The following is an 18,291-nucleotide window of genomic DNA, read 5'->3' on the forward strand; positions in this document are numbered from 1 at the left end:
TGCACTGTTTCCTCCTTTTATTGATGCTCAGGAGAGGCAGAAACCTTCAGGCCACTCCCAGAAAACCTGCTGTGTGCTCACTCAGAGCAGCATGGGTTAATGTTTATCATTCTGGAAGGATCGTCACTGTTTATGTACTTCACTTTCAAACTGCAGATCATGCAAAGGTCATGTCCTGTAACCATGATGATCCTGATATACTGAATAAAACAGACCTTTGAATTTGCTTATGCAATCTAACAAATTGTGGGCAATTTAAACGGATTTAATATTTGACAATTATATTATTTTATAATGCATAGAGGCTTATATGCATATCTAGAAAGCAGACTGGCTGTTGGCTGGTATGCTGATATTTACATAATACACTTTATTGAAAGAAAAATAAAAATGTCCATTAAAATAAACAGAAATTTTAGCAGCAAATTCAGCAGTAAATAAATGACAAGGCTATTGGCAGGTTTTACTAATGACACTTCTGCTAATCAAGTGGATTATTTAATCACAAAAAAGTCAAACATCACTTGATATCATAAGAATTATAAAAAATAATAATAAAATTAATAAATAATATAAAAAGCTATATAAGTAATAATATAAATTTAGAAATATAAAATGAATAATAAAATACAAATAAGTAAATAATAATATTAGCATAGATACATTCATATTTGTGTTTTTAATCAAAGAAATCTAATTAAAAAAAGTAAATAAATGTATAAAAAAAAACAAAATAGTCAAATATCAGTCAATAAAATAAAAAAAGTAATAAAACACAAATATCAAATACTTTAAATAATACCAATAAAAGTAACATTATAAACAAATACAAGTATATTAAAAATAAATAATAGTATAAATAAAATAATGATAAATGATAAATAATATTAATTTATTCTCATATAGGCTAAAAATAAAATATATCATGAATAAATCAAATAGTAAAAATAAATAATACTAATATAAATCAACAGTATAAATAATAGTCCTAAAAGTCAAAACCTAGAAAGTTGATGCGCCACTTTCCCAGAAATACTGAAACGAAGGTTTAAACGTCATCATGCATCTTGAATATGAATACATCTCTGATGATCGAGGGAAACCTGCCTGTGATTTCATACATAAACATCCATGAATCAGGGCAAAAATGCATGAGGAAGTCATGTGGACTGTTTTCCCACGAGTTTGTCTGTGTTGTGTTTTGCCATGAAGTGCTCTTGTGTATCATCAACACAACTCCACTTACAGTTGGTTTGATAAAAACTCCACTTATGAAGCACAGCATCCATATATTATCTCATCATCTGCCATGCTATCATAGTCCTTGCTGCTCATCTGGAAATTTATTTTTCTTATATGCTTCACGCAAAAATATCTTAAAAATAACAACTCAACGGGTGTGGATGATTGAAAACTGTTTGTACAAGCAACTGGATGACATATTGATGTATTAATATAGATAATGTTATGACAGAATATCCTGCCCTGAGTGATTTTAAGTGCTGATTTGTCCATTTTTCTTGACACATGACACTGACAGCATATTCATGGATAACTTTCCAGAGTTTTTGCACCACACCTTTGACCCGAACATGTGACTGACCTTTGCTGCATATACAAAAACACAGACTATTATTACAGTAAAATCTGCTCTCTAGGGAGCAAACGTTTCCACAATACTAAAGACATGGGGCCCTTTGTTCTGGCTATTTTGAGATTAATAATAGGGAACAAAATAATCTATATTCATTTTCAGCAGTGCTGCAAAAACAAAAGACTAAAAAATGGCAAACTTATCAGTTTTGTCACATCTATTCTCAACTGGCTTTGATCTAGAATGCAAAAGGATCTGAAATACCATTTAACCACTTTAAGAAATTGGATTTAGTATTTTTTTCTAAAGATCTGAAGTATTACAAGGTTCCTGTATTTCATGATTGATTAATTTCCATGAAGTATTTGATTACTGGAGTGAGGATTTTAAAATTTTAAATATGCAACTTGTAAAAGATTTTATGCAGAAAAATACAATTCCTATAAAAATACAAATAAATGTATATTCATTACAGAAACATCCAAGACATTACGATTTTATTCATTTCAATTATTTCTCTATAGGCTAAAATCAAACATTTTCTTGACATTAAACAGATGTTATGACCTGATATTACATAATTATATATTGGAGTATATTTATAAAAACATAATTTTGAAGCACTATTTGAAGCAAGATTTAATAACACTCAAATTGTAATAGTTAAAGAATCAATAGTTGCATTGTCCCACATGCATAGCTTTATTGTTCATACGTTTGCACTTTGGCCTTAACATCTGTCTGGAACTGGGTCAAGCCTTATCTAGTCTTTAGCAGCATGACACTGTTATCGCAGCTGTGCATGTTTGCAGTAATACAGGCCTTTCCTTGAAAACAGTCCTGTGTTTCCTGTCATTTCACGCTTGTAATTTGGTCTCAGTTTCAGTGAAGTGCAATGACAGCAGCTGCAAAGCACGAAACTGTTGATTTTTCATGCATTTCATTTTAGAAAAACATGTTTTTTTGAAGGGGGGTTGTGCTATAAATGATGCTGGTTCCACATCACCATCTAGTGTCAGATTAATCGCTTCATATATACACGCTTGTAGATTCAGGATTCTCACAACTTTAACCAATGCATTTCCATTGCTAATGATTTATGATAAACTATAGACATAGCTGGGACAGATTTCCATTTGTGTTTTAGATAGCATTCTGTAGAGTTAATAGATTTCACATTTAGTCATTTAGCAGTCTTTTATCCAAAGAAACTTACAAATAAGGACAATGGAAGCAATCAAAATCAACAAAAGAGCAATGATATCCAAGTGCTATAACAAGTCTCTGTTAGCTTTCTGCAGTACATGTAACAAGGGTTTTATTATATAATAAATAAAAGAAAAGATAGAAAAGAATAGAGCAAGCTATTTCAGACCAGTTTCTGACTGTTTTTCTAGTTTTTATGCATCAGTGAAATTTATTATTAATTTTGTTGTTTTGTAATTCTTTAATATTGAATATTGAGAAAACATATTTCAGTTAATGCTTATTTCAGTTACCAAATGTTTTTTTTTTACTGTTTTAGTTTACTATAATAACTACAACATTATTATTATTAAAATGAAACAAATTGTCTGGGGTTTTTTTTTTTCAAAATGTTTCCAATTTTGTTACTTGATCATTTTGTCTAATTCTTAAATAAAAATAACATGAAAAAGAAAATAAACAACATTAATATATATATATATATATATATATATATATATATATATACACATATATATGGGTGTGTATTTATTTTTTATTTTTTTACCCAAGATTTACTTACATATCTTGACTTTAAAATAATCCGATATTTGTACTAGAAAACAAGTCAAAAATAATGAGAAGGAAAGTAATTTTTGCAGTGCAGCTTTCCAGACAATCTCAATAAAATTTTCTACAGCTTTTAGGTTAACATTTTGATTAATTTCGATTGCATTTTCTTTAACAGACAAACAAACAATAAGACACACATTGCAAGGACGAAACAGGACTACGTGTTTATCAAAACTCTCCTTTTATTCTGCGTTTCAAAAACAGTCCTCAGAACAAACGTGTAGTGAAACATTACGCTCAGTTGAGTTTATCAAAGTACTTGAGTTTTCCTGAAGGGTCCGGGATAATCTGTGCGGAAAGAAGAGAAATACTGTAACCTGTGATCATACACAGAAAACACACACACACACACACACACACACACAGAAATCTTACCGTATCACTGCCAGGCTTCCATCCAGCAGGACACACTGACATTAGAGACACAGAGACAGAGTTAACAACACCCAAACCAAACCCTTACATTTATACCAGACACACTCGTATACTAAAATATGCGTGACATCAGATATTTATATATTACAATGTTCTGGTGGATAATGCATAATACAATTAGAGACTGACTGATATGTCCAAACACTTCAATCCACATTTAAAGAATAGCATATCTTTTCCTTTATTTAAACAGTCATATACACAAAGAAAAAAAAAGAGATATCAAAAACATAATTTTTTCTGCTCTAGATATTTTAACTAATAAAAAGATAGATTTCTCTTGTTAGTTGATCATATATGTTCAACCCGGAAACCGTAGCAAAACGTTGCGCACCGTTTTGAACTTGAACATGCCCTGTTAAAAAAACCTGACTTTTCGTGAACGTGACCTGCGCATACTGTTCATTCCTGCCAGAGTGAGCGCCGCTCTCGTTCACGTTCATTGTATGAAAAGTGATTCGTTCAGTTCAGCGTTCGGCGAAAATATGAACGTCGTTCATTGAACGCGTTCATGCACAACACTGCTGATCATGCTCCTGAAGCGGTGTTATTTTAGGATTACTTCTAGACTGTAGTATTTATTAATGTTTTGAATTGGCTTTTATTTTTATATTTGCAGTTTTACCATTAAGTTCATTTTTACAGTGCTGCAACAACTACAATCTATTTTTAATAGCTCTACTTAACAGTAGCAACTCTGTTCTGAATGTGAAGTGATAGGAAACCCACTGTCTTTAGTTAACACGATTCATCTCAAACTCTGTATTTGCATCAAAATATTTTAAGTATTAGAGTAAACATATAATTTGTATAAATCTAGTGTTAAAATTGGCGTCCCTAGTAAACACTGCTTTAATGTATTATTCAAATTATATCAAAAGCTTTAATAAATAAAAAGGCTTAATAAATGCACCGTACCTTCTCCGTGTTTATCGGTGTACTGGAAGGCCTGCACCAGCCTGAGGGTCTCGTCAACAGAGCGTCCCACCGGCAGGTCGTTCATGGTGATCTGTCGGAGGACACCTTTATCGTCGATGATGAAGAGTCCTCTAAAAGACAGCAGAGGATAAACCCATCACCACAGAACTCAGCAGGCAAGTTCATGTCATATCAAAAAATAAGCTTTAAAAACAGGCTTTTGATTTTTGACTGAATGCTGTTCATCTTGTTTTTGATTACTCCTGAGACATGCATCTGTAAAATGCATTTACAGTATTAACTCTTTCCTCGCCATTGACGAGTTATCTCGTCATTTAGAAGACGACACTTCCCTGCCAAAAATGAGTGTGTATGGCTTTTTGTGTTTTCACTGTTATTCACTCGGGGGCGCTATTACACATCTTCTGAACGAGTACAAAACCTCCCGAACAAAAACAGGACAGAGAAACTAGCGATCTCTCATGTGAACAGATGCATATATAGCTGTTTACTGGATTATATTTTGATAATCGTACTGAACACTATCAAGATGTGGTTTTTTATAAAAATGTGATTTTCTCATAAATTATAATTTTTTATGAAACCTGCCTTTATTCAAGTGTTGATAAAATAAAAAGAATGCTTTAAGCTAGTATAAATCTGTTTGTTTTTTTCTTGTTTTTTTTTTAAAGGTAGTTTTTATTTTGGTGTATTGCATATGCAAACAGCAAAATATACTGTTGGCCATCAAATTTGAGTGAAAATCATCAAAAATGGCTGGAGGTGACTGGCAACTTTTTAAAAAAATGCTGGCGGGGAAAGATTTTAAATTTAAAAGGCCTGGTTTCAGTACCTGAGCGTGTGTCCCTGATCCTCAAGAAACACACCATAGTCTTTGGATATCTGATGAGTGAGGTCAGAAAGAAGAGGGATCTTCATTGGTCCGAGACCTCCTTGTTTCCTGGGCGTGTTGATCCTGATGAAAAGAAACCAGCGGTGAGTCCATTCACAGTCCTCACTTCTCTAAGATATCACAGTGAATCATCTCAAAGTCCAGAAGCAGCAGTGTGTCCTCACCAGGCCAGGTGTGTAAACTGAGAGTCCACCGAGCAGGCGACCACCTCTGCGTTGATGGCCTGAAACTCATGCACCCGATCACTGAAGGCGATGATCTCAGTGGGACACACAAACGTGCTGTGGATCAACACAATCGTACAGAAAACGGCTATTTTAAAATCTTAAAACGTAATGATTCTAAACTTCTAATAAGTGTGTTTGGTGCATTCAGTCATTTCATTTTTAAGAGTAACTGAAGTTAATGTAGTCAAAGCATGCTCACAAGTCCAGAGGGTAGAAGAAGAAAACCAGGTATTTTCCTTTGTAATCGGACAGTTTCAGCTCCTTAAACTCGCCGTTGATCACAGCTGTTCCTTCCCAGTGCGGAGCTGGTTTTGAAACTGAAAAGAAAGAAACGTAACACATCTAGTATCCGAAAGAATCATATCTCAACGTCCATTATTAGTGCAGATATTTTAAGTGCGTTTGCATGTATGTGATCTACTGTCTCTTTAAGAGATTCAATAGCATGCTGATCCAAGTCTTAAATCATGACGTGTCCTTTATGCAGTGCACTTTTATACAAAACATCGACCAATAACTGTTCAAATTACCTGATTTGCACCCAAAAACAGCACATATTAATATCTCAAACACTAATGGGAAATATTTATTCTGATCATGCATCAGATGAACTGTCGTGCTCATTAACAATCCCTGTGGAACAACTTATGCAATATTTATTATCTCAAAATAATTTTTAGAGCTTTTACACATGCGTTCAATTCAGTTCAGTATAAACATTTTTATTTTTCAAATAAGAAATTATGTAATTAAGCTAACAGTAGTAACGTTACGTGATGACAGCTGCTAGACACATATGCAAAATCACATTTCTTTACAATGGATGCATATTTAAAAATATATATTTAAGACTAAATTTGCATTGTTATTAATGCGTTGAGCATGCATCTGATTTGCATATACATATGCATAAATGTGCGAACGCACTTTTTGCTTTGCTCAGGTGAAGGGAATGATCAGAGACGGGGACGCGGAAAGCCTCTCCGGGATAAACGTGTCCTCCGGCGTAATTATAACACTCCTGCTCCTTCTTCCAGTCTGCACCGTCACACAGAACCGACTCGGTGAGTAATAGAAGAGTGCAAAACACTCCGAGCCACTCTCTAGCCGTTTTAACACCGCGACTGACATCCATTGCTGAGTCTCGTAGGAAGCACGTCTCTCGTCTGGATCCGCGCGCAGAAGTCATCGATCTGTATGATGACCGGATCGACTGAAGTTGCAATCTATTGAGCGGGTCTGACGGCGATGCTTATGATGTAGAGATCTGCGGGTGTTTTCCAGAAAGGAGGTTCAACAAACTAATTAAAACTCTGAGTTGACTTACCCTGAGATTTGAAACTCGTGAGTTTTCGGTTTCTGAACAGTTGGACAGAGTTAGTTCAATTGAGCATGTTGACTGAGTTTAGCGCGTGCACCGCGACTGTGAAAAAGCCATGATCAATGGAGTTCCGAAATTACGATTCACCATGGCAACAGCTCCCTTAAAAGAGACTATCCATGCCAAAATCACGCTGTTGAATTTCCTATTTAAAAAGAAAAGAAGTTGTCTGTCAGTGCTCGATTTTTCGGTCATCCGGTCACACAGTGGCGCAGTAGTTCTGTATATGATCGTCACTTCCGCTGCTGTTGGGCAGGACGGTCGCGCGCTGGCGGGAGTTCACCGGATTAAAGCTTTTTAAACCTCTTAATTGGTTAGTATTAGCTATAAAAGGTTATTATATTATAGTTTATCACCTCTTTTAACATTGCTGAAAGTTATACGTCAGAACAACCCCAGATTGTCTGAGCGCGCGTCTCTTTGTTGCGGTGAGCGGCTTTTCCTTGCGTGACTCGACGGAGCCCGTATGAACACGTGCCTTTTGTTCTTCATTGGTTTACGGATATTAATATAATTACACGTCCTTTGGAGATTTATGATTCTTGATCGTTTTTGCTGGTTAATTTGTTGGTTTATCAGGAGATAAGCATAGCATCTCGATGGCCTCTTCGATTGTCTTCGATGCACTGCGTATCAACGTAACGTTACTTTTTATTTAGTTTAGGCATGTGTATTAATAAATGTATAATTACATTTCTTGAACAAAATACTTTCTCGCTAGTCATTGTTACCGGCGAAATTTGTGATTGGAATGTGGTTTGTGGTGTACGTTAGTTAATAATAAACTCATTTATTTATTTATTGTATTGTAAATAGAATTTAGGTATTGCTTAACTTCTGATTTAAAAATAAGAAACAATGGTTTATAATTGCCGTACTTGCATTTATGAATATTAAACTTTGCCATAAAAAGTAATTAATGAATCAGATAGTATTCCTTATGGAATGGCATATCATAGGTGAAAAAAACAAAACATTTTCAAAACAAAATTCTGAAAATGAACTCATTATCTGCACTCTCTTGTGTTTCACAGCAGAGCTTCATCCTAATCCAACGCCATGGCCGACAGCGATGATGAGTACGACCGCAGAAGAAGAGACAAGTTCCGCAGGGAGAGGAGCGACTATGACCGATCCCGGGAGAGAGAGGACCGCCGCAGAGAAGACTGGAATGACCGGTGAGGAAGAGGGAATAATCGAAGGAGTAAGCCTGCAGATAGTGGGATAATCAGTCTGAGTAATGGAGCAGAGGTTTACTGTTCACTCTGGGGTGTCCAAAAAAAAGAGCCGCAAGCATGGTTTTCTTTTTTTTCATGATAAATATGAGCAGAACAGCGGTTTATATGTATATTTATCCATAAACGGGTAAATATTAATTCTTCTGTTAACTACGCTGTTTATTTGTATTTTTTTGTATGTGCACTGCAAACAGTGAGAAACTCAATATTATCTATGTCACTTTCGTTTTTCACTTTCACTATTTGAGAAGTGTGCACATGTAAAAAAAAAAAAAAAACTATTCCGATTTGAAGCTTGTGACATAAACGCGCACATCAACACTATCACTTTATTTAGCGTTCATGTAAAAACTACAATAACACTCATTAATCTTAATGAATTCACTCCGATTGAACCAAAAAGTGCATGTAAACGTAGCCAATTTTGTGGGAAAAAAAATACTGTAGAAATACTGTATTATGCATGTCTGGCCAGTAGTTGGCGATGTCACGTAGTAAAGAAACACGACGCAAACATTTTAAAGACGTAATACGCATGTGGCACACATTTTTATTTGAGTGGTTTTCAGGCCCTCAAAAAACCATTGTTGTGTTGATGAATGGCACACAAAGATTGAAATCTAAGGAGACATGCATAAACTATGATGGAAAGACTTATAGAGAATAAATTGCAGCAATTTTTATGAACGATACATTGTCCATATTTCTGAGTATTATCCTCTGTTTATTATGGTTGTGTCTCAGCACAAGAGACTTGTATGTTTGCATATTTTTATATCTATTTCTTGTGGTTGTCGTTTACTGGCGGCCCTCGGCTAGAGAATGGGACAGAGGGCGCGAGCGGCGGAGCCGAGGGGAGTATCGAGACTACGAGAGGGGCAGACGAGAGAGATTTTCACCTCCACGTCATGACATGAGCCCTCAGCAGAAGCGCATGAGGAGAGACTGGTAACAACAACTGTGTTTTAGTGGAAGAGATCACTTTTAAACTTCTGTTTCGAAACCTAGCAGCCTACATGGGCAGTATCCTAATTAAAATGTGACCTCACAAGTGACAAGTGGTTAATGTTATGCCTTCCAATTTTTTTTTTTTTTGGTAAAGGTAAAACTTAACAGATGACAATTTCTGGAAAAAAAAGGGCCATACTATTGTAAATATTTTAATAAATTATTAATGTTTTGTGAATTCAATCAGACACACTTTATTTTTCATTATCATTGCTGTTTTAAACCATGACAACAGAATCCCCCCAAAATTTAAAACATGAAAAATGAAACAGAATTTCGAGGGAAAAAAAGGGATTACATGGCGCCCTAAAAAGTCTTGCTTAATTTAATAAATTGTTTAGACAGGTTTAATTAGCTTTTTTTCTTTTCTTTTTTTGGTCAAATTTAACTTGACCATTAAAATGGAATCCAAAAAAAAAACAAATTAACAAAAAGGGAGAAAAAAAAAGAATTTGGGGGAAAATAAAATGATTTACTTTAAGCATAAAAAAACAAAACATGATCAAATAGTGTGTCTGTGATGCCTTTAAATACTTCTTATGTAGGCAGCTCACTAGGTTTTGAAATGAAGCAAAAGAGATCAATTGCCTATATAAACCGCTTCTGCGCTCTTCTCAGGGATGACCATGGAGGTGACCCTTACCATGGTGGCTATGACCTGGGTTATGGAGGCGGTGGAGGTCCCAGCTACGCCCCCCCTCAGCCGTGGGGTCACCCGGACATGCACCTGATGCAGCCCCATCATGGGATCCCCATCCAGGCCAGGTGAGCTGGAAGAACACGAGCAGCTCTACAGTTCACCATTTAACCTGTTAACACCACCTCTCTGGTCGTCTTCCAGGCTGGGAAACATCCATGATATGGATCTGGGCCCTCCCCTTCCTGTGATGAAGACCTTTAAGGAGTTCCTGCTGTCCCTGGACGACTCTGTGGATGAGACCGAGTCGGTCAAACGCTACAATGAGTACAAGATCGATTTCAGGCGGCAGCAGATGCAGGATTTCTTCCTGGCCCATAAAGACGAAGAGTGGTACGAGAACAGTTACTGTTTTGTTTTGTGCATTAAGCTAGTGATGGAGGAACAGCAAGTCCTGCAGTCAGTTTTGAGGGTGAAGTCACATGAAGGCACCTTTTAAAGTTGTAGTTCATCCAAAATTGGAAAATTATCTTTTTTGCATGAACTATTCCTTTAAATCTCGAGTGCTTTATTTGCTCCTGAAAGCATTATTTCTAAATAATGTCTACTGTTGTCTCCACAGCGACTGAATTGGTCTCATCATTGACTGTGTTTTAAACATTCGTTTCATTTCAGGTTTTTGCATATTGTTTATTGGTGTGCAAATTAACACAAATCCTTCTTCCCTCCATCACCACAAGGTATTGGAAGATGAGAAAGCTCTTGGACGCGCCGCAGGAGTCGCTGTTAGTTAGTCAGGGTTTGCACTGCGCACAATGCAGCTGCCTTTAGAATCCAAGTACCAGGGCTTTTAGCTAGACAGCCGAACACTCACAATCCACAGCTACCGCCGCGTTCACGGAGAGAGTTTTTTATTTTATTTTCTATAGTGTGTGATGCCTTTCTTCCCCTTTTTATTTTTCATTTTTGATATTTGGATCAATCAAATCCCCACCCCCCAAAAAACGCAGAAATGGTGTGTATGTACACACTCCTCTGAGAAGACGCTCTCAGTGTAAATGTGTTGTAATGCGGGGAGTACAGCAGGTAAATTTAGTGCACACAATGGAAAATGTTTCACCCAACTCTCGTTTCTTGATAATGCATCAATTTCTAACTTATTTTTTGTTTCTACGTCTTGGGTGGTGAGTCTACCTTACTGTATTACACACACTTAAACACAAGATTTGTTTATAGCATGTTTAGTAAGACTTAAAATGTAGCCAACAAGTTGGTGTCATAAGCTCTTCAAAACCTAGTGTGCTGCCTTGCTAGATACAGCCTAAACATGCAGCTGCCTTTTAAGACCGCATCTTAACTGGAATGTAACTTTACAAAACTGCTGCATATGATTTCCAAATTCACTTCTACTCTCTTCACTCAGTTTATTTCATTGGAGTTTGACATTAAAAATGATGCTTATCTATTTTGCGTGCACAAATATGCATTTGTCATTTCTGTTCTGCTTCTAATAACCCTGAATATTTGTAACTGGTCCATCAGGTATCATCTTGGAAGGATGCATGCAAAATCCGGTCTTAGAATCAAGCTACAAAAAGGCATCTTAGAAGGCAACAAAGTGATGTTTCGGTCCTTATGGAGCGTCCTTCACTTTGGGAGCATGTTTATGTTGCCTGTCTAGGCAGCTCACTAGTTTTAGAATAGAGCCACAAAGTCATATGACACACAAAGTGGGTCAGTTATTATGTGGGATAATGGAATGGCTGGTTTACTTTAGATTCATCAAAGCACATTTAGAAATGTATAAGGCAGGATATAACTAGCAGGTGACTAGTTTGTGAAGTTGACTTCAAAAATAGTTGCTAACATGCTCTTTTTTTTTTTTTTTCTTCCCCAAACACCCCATTTGTCCCTCTTTCTCCTGTCTGTCTACCTGTCAGGTTTCGTTCGAAGTACCACCCGGATGAGGCTGGGAGGCGTAAAGCAGAAGCCCACAGTGCTCTACAGAACCGGCTGAACGTCTACATGTACCTGATGGACAACAACTGGTTTGAACCGGTCTCTTTGGACATAGAGCATGCTCCACAAATCACCAAGATTTTAGATGCAGGTAAGGAGAAATGCTTTCCATTTGCTAGTTTTTAAATGTCTAAAGAATGTAAAGTCATGTAAAGGTCAGTTACACATGCCCTTTGCTCAAAACATGTTTCGTTTGTCTCTGTTAGCCGTAATAAAGATGGAAGGAGGAATGGAAAATGACCTGCGGATCCTGGAACAGCCCACTGAGGAAGAGGAGGAGCGAGAGAGACTGTCATCCAGTGGACCTGGTTCTGAAGCTCTTAAACGGGACGAGCCCAGGCCTGCAGATGTTGAGCGCAAACCCTCGACTGAAAAAGACAAGATGGTAAGTCAACGTTGCATAATGGAGCATTCTTTGTATCTTTGTCACAGTGATGAATAACACGGTGCATCTATAGGGTGAGGGTGATGAGGGCACTGAGAAGGATGCAGCCGCTTCTGCAGGAGGAAGTGAAGGAGAGGAGAAGACTGAGAAGGAAGCACCTGCCGAACCAATCCCAGAACCCAAGAAGGTGAGTTAGCCAAGTCCTGACGCCTTGGGTACAGTCTGTTGGGTCAGACTGTTTTGTAACTAGTAGTACATCTACTTGCATTAATTGCATTCTGGTGCTTTGACATTCTGTTTCTCTCTTTAGCTAAGCAAGAAGAGGAAGAGGAAGCACAGTGGAGACAGTGAAGATGAAGCCAGTGCATCTGAAAGCGAATCTGATTCGGAGTCGGACTCAAACTCTCACTGCTCAGAGAAACCCTCAGAAAGAGAGCGAGAACCAGACGAGGGAGAGGAGAAGGAGGAAGAGGAAGAAGAGGAGGGGGAAGGTCCGTGGCAAGGCTTCTGATGATGGATCATCCGTGTCAAAGTGTTTTGGTTGTGACAGATGTGTTTGTGATCTTTTAAAGCCGCTGATGTGAAGGAGCGAACGGAGGAGCAGAAGGAAAGAGAGAAGGAAAAGGAGAAGAAACCAAAGGATGATCAGCCTCCACGACCTCGACCTCTTCACAGGACTTGCTCTCTGTTCATGAGGAGCATCGCTCCGACCATTTCTAAAGCGGAGATCGTCGCTGTAAGTGTGCACGCAAAGCAATGCAGATGTTTGCTGTTAGTGTGCATGAAGTGTTGTCTTAATGCTGCAATTTTTATTTTTTTGTCAGCTGTGTCGACGTTATCCGGGATTTATGCGTGTTTGTTTGTCAGAGCCGCAGCCAGAGCGCAGGTGAGATGAAGTTAGATTCTCTTCAGTTTCAACACTTTAGAGCAGATGATATAGCTGAAACACTTATTGGGAATATTTGGGGTTGCATTTTCTGATACGCTGACTTTAAATATGTATTCAGAGTGCTCTATCATTTTTAATGGAAAAAATTTTGTAGTTTTTTTTTTACTTCATTGGAATGGTACTAAACTTGGTAAAGAGTTAAGTGTTCCTGAAAAAAGTAGTACTGTCAATTTTGACGGCATTGGAAATGAGTGGGAAGCAAATGTCATCTAGTGGAGACGTTGTGCCTAAATTAAGTCTGTGCTCCAAAGCACTCGAGAACTACGGTTTACATTGGTAGTTTACATTTCATGTCAAAGCTCAATGTATTAACATGAGAAATAGCTACATAAATATTCTTAAAGTCCCCTATATATATATATATGTATGTTATATAAAATAAACATTGAACCCGAATATAGTACTTTTATTTTCATTGCAATAAAAATGCTGTAATTTTTGATTGCCATATTAGGAGCACCAGAGGCATGTCAATTTCAGTTTTCTGTATTATGTGCAGGTCTTAAAAAAAGATAATACAATAAAAAATGAAAATTATATAAAATTAGAAAATCTCAGGTTACTTAATGTTATCTGTATTTCTGGCAATATAAAATGTTTCACTAAATATATAATATATTGAAAAACATTGGGGACTCTTGAAAAGCTAAATCTTCCATCTTTGTGACTCAGGTTTTTCAGGCGTTGTTGGGTGACCTTCGACAGAGGTGTGAACATCAAAGAGATCTGCTGGAACCTGCAGAACATCCGGGTGAGTTCTGGCGTCTCTGGCTTGAGTTGTGTAGCAGACGTCTCGCTCAATGTCTCCTCCTGTTCCTCTCTGAGCAGCTGCGGGACTGTGAGCTGGCTCCTGGGGTCAACCGAGATCTGGCACGCCGTGTGCGGAACGTGAACGGAATCACACAGCACAAGCAGATTCTGCGTAATGACATCAAGCTGGCTGCTAAACTGATCCATGCCCTGGATGACCGGGAGAGGCTGTGGAGCCACAAACCCAGAGAAGAGACGCACACTTTAGAGGTAATCTCACCGCACTGCCTCAGACCGATACCATTTCAAACGGTTTTGACTGTCCGATTTGATCTATCATTGAACTTTTTATTATTTCCTGAAGCTCCCGGCTCAGAACCCCATTTTGAAGAACATCACTGATTACCTGATTGAGGAAGTGAACGCAGAGGAGGAAGAGCTTCTGGGAAGTGCAGGAGGAGCCGACTCTGAGGAGGGATCCAAAGAGGGGAACCCCACCGAGATAACTGTGGAGAGAGATGACAAACTCGTCAAGGTCAGAAAAATCGTCTTTGTTACTTGACCCCAAAATCAGATGATGTAATGCCTTACACCGCCCATATTTGTGGAATAGAATCCAGTTCTTCTTTCTGATTAATTCTGGGGTCCTGATTCCAACAATAGCACTCTGTTTTCTTTGAGCATGTCTCACACTCACAGAATAATACATTTTGTAGTGTTTTTGGTTTTAAAGACAAAAGTTGAAGGTTGGTAAGGTGAAGAAGCCTTTAATCAGCAAAACTGCCATAAAAATATGATTCTGAAGACATTTTTTAATCCTGATTTCCGGCTGATACACACATAATTTGAAAAATTCTTAATTCTTTTATTGTGTTGGGACTGGACATGATTGATTTATTGATTTTATTTTTCCACTCAGATTCATCATATTAGGTAATGTTAGGCCTTTTTTGCTAATGTGCATTTTTTTTTTTTCATTGACATTTACTTTATATATATTCCTCATCACTATAATGTAAAAAAGGAAATCTCATTCCCATCATATTGGGAATTACTGTGCCTAACTGTCATTACAGTGCAACATGTTTTAAAAAGATACAAACTGATTCAGAAACTGAAAGTGTAAATGATAACTTCAGTCTTATTTCAGTTTGGTGTTTAATTCAGGAGTGTAATGTGTCTGTCTCCTCCCAGGTGTTGGATCGTCTCCTGTTCTATCTGCGTATCGTACACTCTATTGATTATTATAACACCTGCGAGTACCCGAGCGAGGACGAGATGCCCAACCGCTGCGGCATCATCCACGTGCGAGGACCCATTCCCCCCAACCGCATCACTCACAGAGAGGGTGAGCACTGCCTTCACTGCCAGCAACCGGCTGGGTGATTTACTTTGTGTCCCAGTTTAATGGATGGTTAGTTGTATAAGAAAGTAGGGCTGGGTGATAAGCAATAAAAAATAAAAAAAATCCTAACTAGTCAACTTGAAAATGTGCCTGTAACATGGTTCAATTTCTTTATTAACCCTTTAGTTAAAGAAAATTATATTCCAAGTTCACCACACATGAAGTTATCCACAACATTTTAAACAAATCACTTCTTCATTCTATTCAACTATACATGTACTATAAATGGTTGATTATACATGCACAAACTAAGACTATACAAACACTTTACATAAATACTGTACATACAATTTTGCAAAAGAGATATTTTGTACATGAAACCATGCAGAAGAGAGATTTTGGGGGAAGCAGCTCATTGTGTGAAACATTAATTGCTAAAATCCCTTTATGTTCCTGTAGCTCAGCTGGTTGACATCCTAAAGAGTGTAAATGTTGTGTGTCTGTCTGAATATTTCTGTTTGTTTGAGCGATCTGACCGGTCAGTTGGCTCAACCACGGCCCAATGGACTGCAATGGAATTCCTCTTCATCATTAAATAATCCCATGACACAGAGAAATGAGCTGAGCTTGTTGACTTCTGATCCTCTTGTAGTGGCTGACTGGCAGAAGACATTCGAAGAGAAGCTGGGACACTTGTTCAGTGTGAAGGAATCCCTGTCTGAAGACGAGGCAGCAAAGATGGGCCGCAAAGATCCAGAACAGGAAGTGGAGAAGTTTGTGCTGGCCAACACACAGGAACTGGGCAAAGACAAATGGCTTTGTCCTCTGAGTGGCAAAAAGTTCAAGGTGTGTGATATAACATGCTGCTTTGTTCATCTGGTGTCCTTAGGCCCTGCAGGTCGAGTTAATGAAACTAAGAATACACTATTTCAGTCTTTTTGCTTCAAAATTTTTTTACTTGAAATTTACTAGCCATTTTTGAGTGAAAATTGTTTAAATTTAAATCAGTTTTTTCTTGAAGGGAGGTTGTACATTTTTACTAAATTAATACAAATATGAATCTCTCTAGGGCCCAGAGTTTGTGAGGAAGCACATTCTAAACAAACATGGTGACAAGATTGAGGAAGTGAAGAAAGAGGTCGTCTTTTTCAACAACTTTCTGATGGATGCAAAAAGACCCTCCATCCCCGAGATGAAACCTCCTCCTCCTCCAGGCCCAGGACAGGGTAAAAACACACACATGTGACCCTGGAGCTCGAAAGCAGTCTTAAGTCTCCGGGGTATATTTGTAGCAGTAGCCAAAAAAACACTCAGTCAAAATTATAGATTTTTCTTTTAGCCAAATATCATTAGGATATTAAGTAAAGATCATGCTCCATGAAGATATTTTATAAATTTCTTACCGTAAACATATAAAAACTAAAATTTTGATTAGTAACATGCAATGCTAAGTATTTATTAGGACAACTTTTAAAGGAGATTTTCTCAATTAAGATTTTTTTTTGCAACCAGATTCCAGATTTTCAAATAGTTGTATCTCAACCAAATATTGTCCTCCTAACAAGTCCATACAACAGTGGAAAGATGATTTATTCCTCTTTCAGATGATGTACAAATCTCATTTTTGAAAAATTGACACAGACTGGTTTTGTGGTCCAGGGTCATACATAAATCTTTATTTTTTTTTATTTTTTTATTTATTTATTTTTTAATCGGAAGGAAACAAATCCCATTATTGTTTCATTAAACATTTCTAATTTTTCTTTCTCTCATTAGGAGTGCTTTCACCGGGAGGTCTTCCGTTCCCACCTCAGGGTCCTCAAGGTCTCATGGGTTTTGGCCAGCCCAGACCTCCAGTGATGGGTTATGGAGGTGTGTGTTTGTTAAAGTAATGGAGTCCGAGCTTGCAGCTCACGTGATCTCACAATGTGATCTCAAAATCATTTTTAATGCATCTCAGTTTTTCAACAGTGGTGAAACCATAAAACACTGATATATCTAGCCTTTTCCTTTTTTTTAAAAAAAGTGCATTGAATTTATGCAATGATAAACACATATTTGAGGTGTTTCTTTGACACTTTAACAGGTGGTCCTCCTTACCCACCCAACCAGTACGGTGGAGGCGGCAGGGGCAACTATGACAACTTCCGTGGACAAGGCGGTTACCCTGGAAAACCTAGAAACAACCGGTGAGTCAGTCGTATTTCAGTTCTGTTTTAATTGTAGTTAGGGAACAGATGTGATATTGCGTTAGAAGCTCTTTGAATGATAATGGACAAAATTATCTTTTTCAGAATGATGCGTGGGGATCCTCGCAATATCATTGAATACCGTGACTTAGACGCTCCGGATGATGTGGACTTCTTTTAGAGCTCCAGTTTTATTCTCTCCATTTTAATTTTTTTTTTTTTTTTACTGTTGTCTCAGCATTTTCTTGTAATGCATTCATTCCAGAAGCTACCCCTTACTGTCTCTCTGGTTCGCTCATATGTATTACAGTAGCGCTCCACCTGAAGCATGTTCTTTGTTGAAGCTCTTGCATACTCAGTGTTATAGATATTGAGCTTGTGCTTGTGGCCTTTTCTTCCAATAAAACTTTGACTCTGATCCTTTTTTGTGTGCTGAATTGGTTTTTAAATATAATTACATTTGATTATATATTTTTTTTAAATAA

General features: G+C 37.4%; 2 protein-coding genes across 8 annotated transcripts; one reads left to right on the plus strand and one right to left on the minus strand.

Annotated features, from left to right (window-relative positions):
• Nucleotides 1–3,576: 3,576 nt before the first annotated feature.
• LOC127957362 (peroxiredoxin-4) lies at nt 3,577–7,272 on the minus strand. The gene is made up of 7 exons (XM_052555858.1): nt 6,833–7,272; nt 6,105–6,222; nt 5,843–5,959; nt 5,619–5,741; nt 4,766–4,896; nt 3,788–3,822; nt 3,577–3,700 (listed from the first exon to the last, which is right to left on the minus strand). The coding sequence occupies exons 1-7, from the start codon at nt 7,092–7,094 to the stop codon at nt 3,650–3,652; spliced, it is 837 nt and encodes a 278-aa protein (XP_052411818.1). The 5' UTR covers nt 7,095–7,272; the 3' UTR covers nt 3,577–3,649.
• srrt (serrate RNA effector molecule homolog (Arabidopsis)) lies at nt 6,843–18,224 on the plus strand. 7 transcript variants are annotated; one of them, XM_052555852.1, is made up of 20 exons: nt 6,843–6,969; nt 8,321–8,463; nt 9,328–9,472; nt 10,151–10,297; nt 10,374–10,562; nt 12,110–12,279; nt 12,395–12,573; nt 12,647–12,760; nt 12,884–13,064; nt 13,146–13,309; nt 13,398–13,459; nt 14,195–14,273; nt 14,351–14,542; nt 14,637–14,807; nt 15,467–15,620; nt 16,270–16,463; nt 16,687–16,843; nt 17,394–17,489; nt 17,704–17,806; nt 17,912–18,224. In XM_052555852.1, exons 2-20 carry the CDS (start codon nt 8,346–8,348, stop codon nt 17,985–17,987), a joined length of 2,691 nt encoding a protein of 896 aa, XP_052411812.1. In that variant the 5' UTR covers nt 6,843–6,969; nt 8,321–8,345; the 3' UTR covers nt 17,988–18,224. The 7 variants fall into 7 exon arrangements, with proteins under 7 accessions (XP_052411812.1, XP_052411814.1, XP_052411817.1 ...); XM_052555854.1 differs by having other exon boundaries at nt 8,324–8,463; XM_052555857.1 differs by lacking the exon at nt 6,843–6,969 and adding an exon at nt 7,451–7,599 and having other exon boundaries at nt 8,321–8,464; nt 9,344–9,472.
• The last annotated feature ends 67 nt before the right edge of the window (nt 18,225–18,291 follow it).

Source organism: Carassius gibelio, chromosome B5, assembly GCF_023724105.1.
Source record: "Carassius gibelio isolate Cgi1373 ecotype wild population from Czech Republic chromosome B5, carGib1.2-hapl.c, whole genome shotgun sequence".
Lineage (NCBI taxonomy): Eukaryota > Metazoa > Chordata > Actinopteri > Cypriniformes > Cyprinidae > Carassius > Carassius gibelio.

Excerpts from the sequence above, each read along its gene's own strand:
- LOC127957362 (XM_052555858.1), bottom strand. The coding sequence starts at position 7,094 with ATGACTTCTGCGCGCGGATCCAGACGAGAGACGTGCTTCCTACGAGAC. Across the intron at positions 6,223-6,832 it reads TCACCTGAGCAAAGCAAAAA|TTTCAAAACCAGCTCCGCAC; the intron begins GTGCGTTCGCAC and ends CTTTCTTTTCAG. Across the intron at positions 4,897-5,618 it reads GATCAGGGACACACGCTCAG|AGGACTCTTCATCATCGACG; the intron begins GTACTGAAACCA and ends GCTGTCTTTTAG.
- srrt (XM_052555852.1), top strand. The coding sequence starts at position 8,346 with ATGGCCGACAGCGATGATGAGTACGACCGCAGAAGAAGAGACAAGTTC. Across the intron at positions 12,280-12,394 it reads CACCAAGATTTTAGATGCAG|CCGTAATAAAGATGGAAGGA; the intron begins GTAAGGAGAAAT and ends TGTCTCTGTTAG. Across the intron at positions 14,543-14,636 it reads AAGAGACGCACACTTTAGAG|CTCCCGGCTCAGAACCCCAT; the intron begins GTAATCTCACCG and ends TATTTCCTGAAG.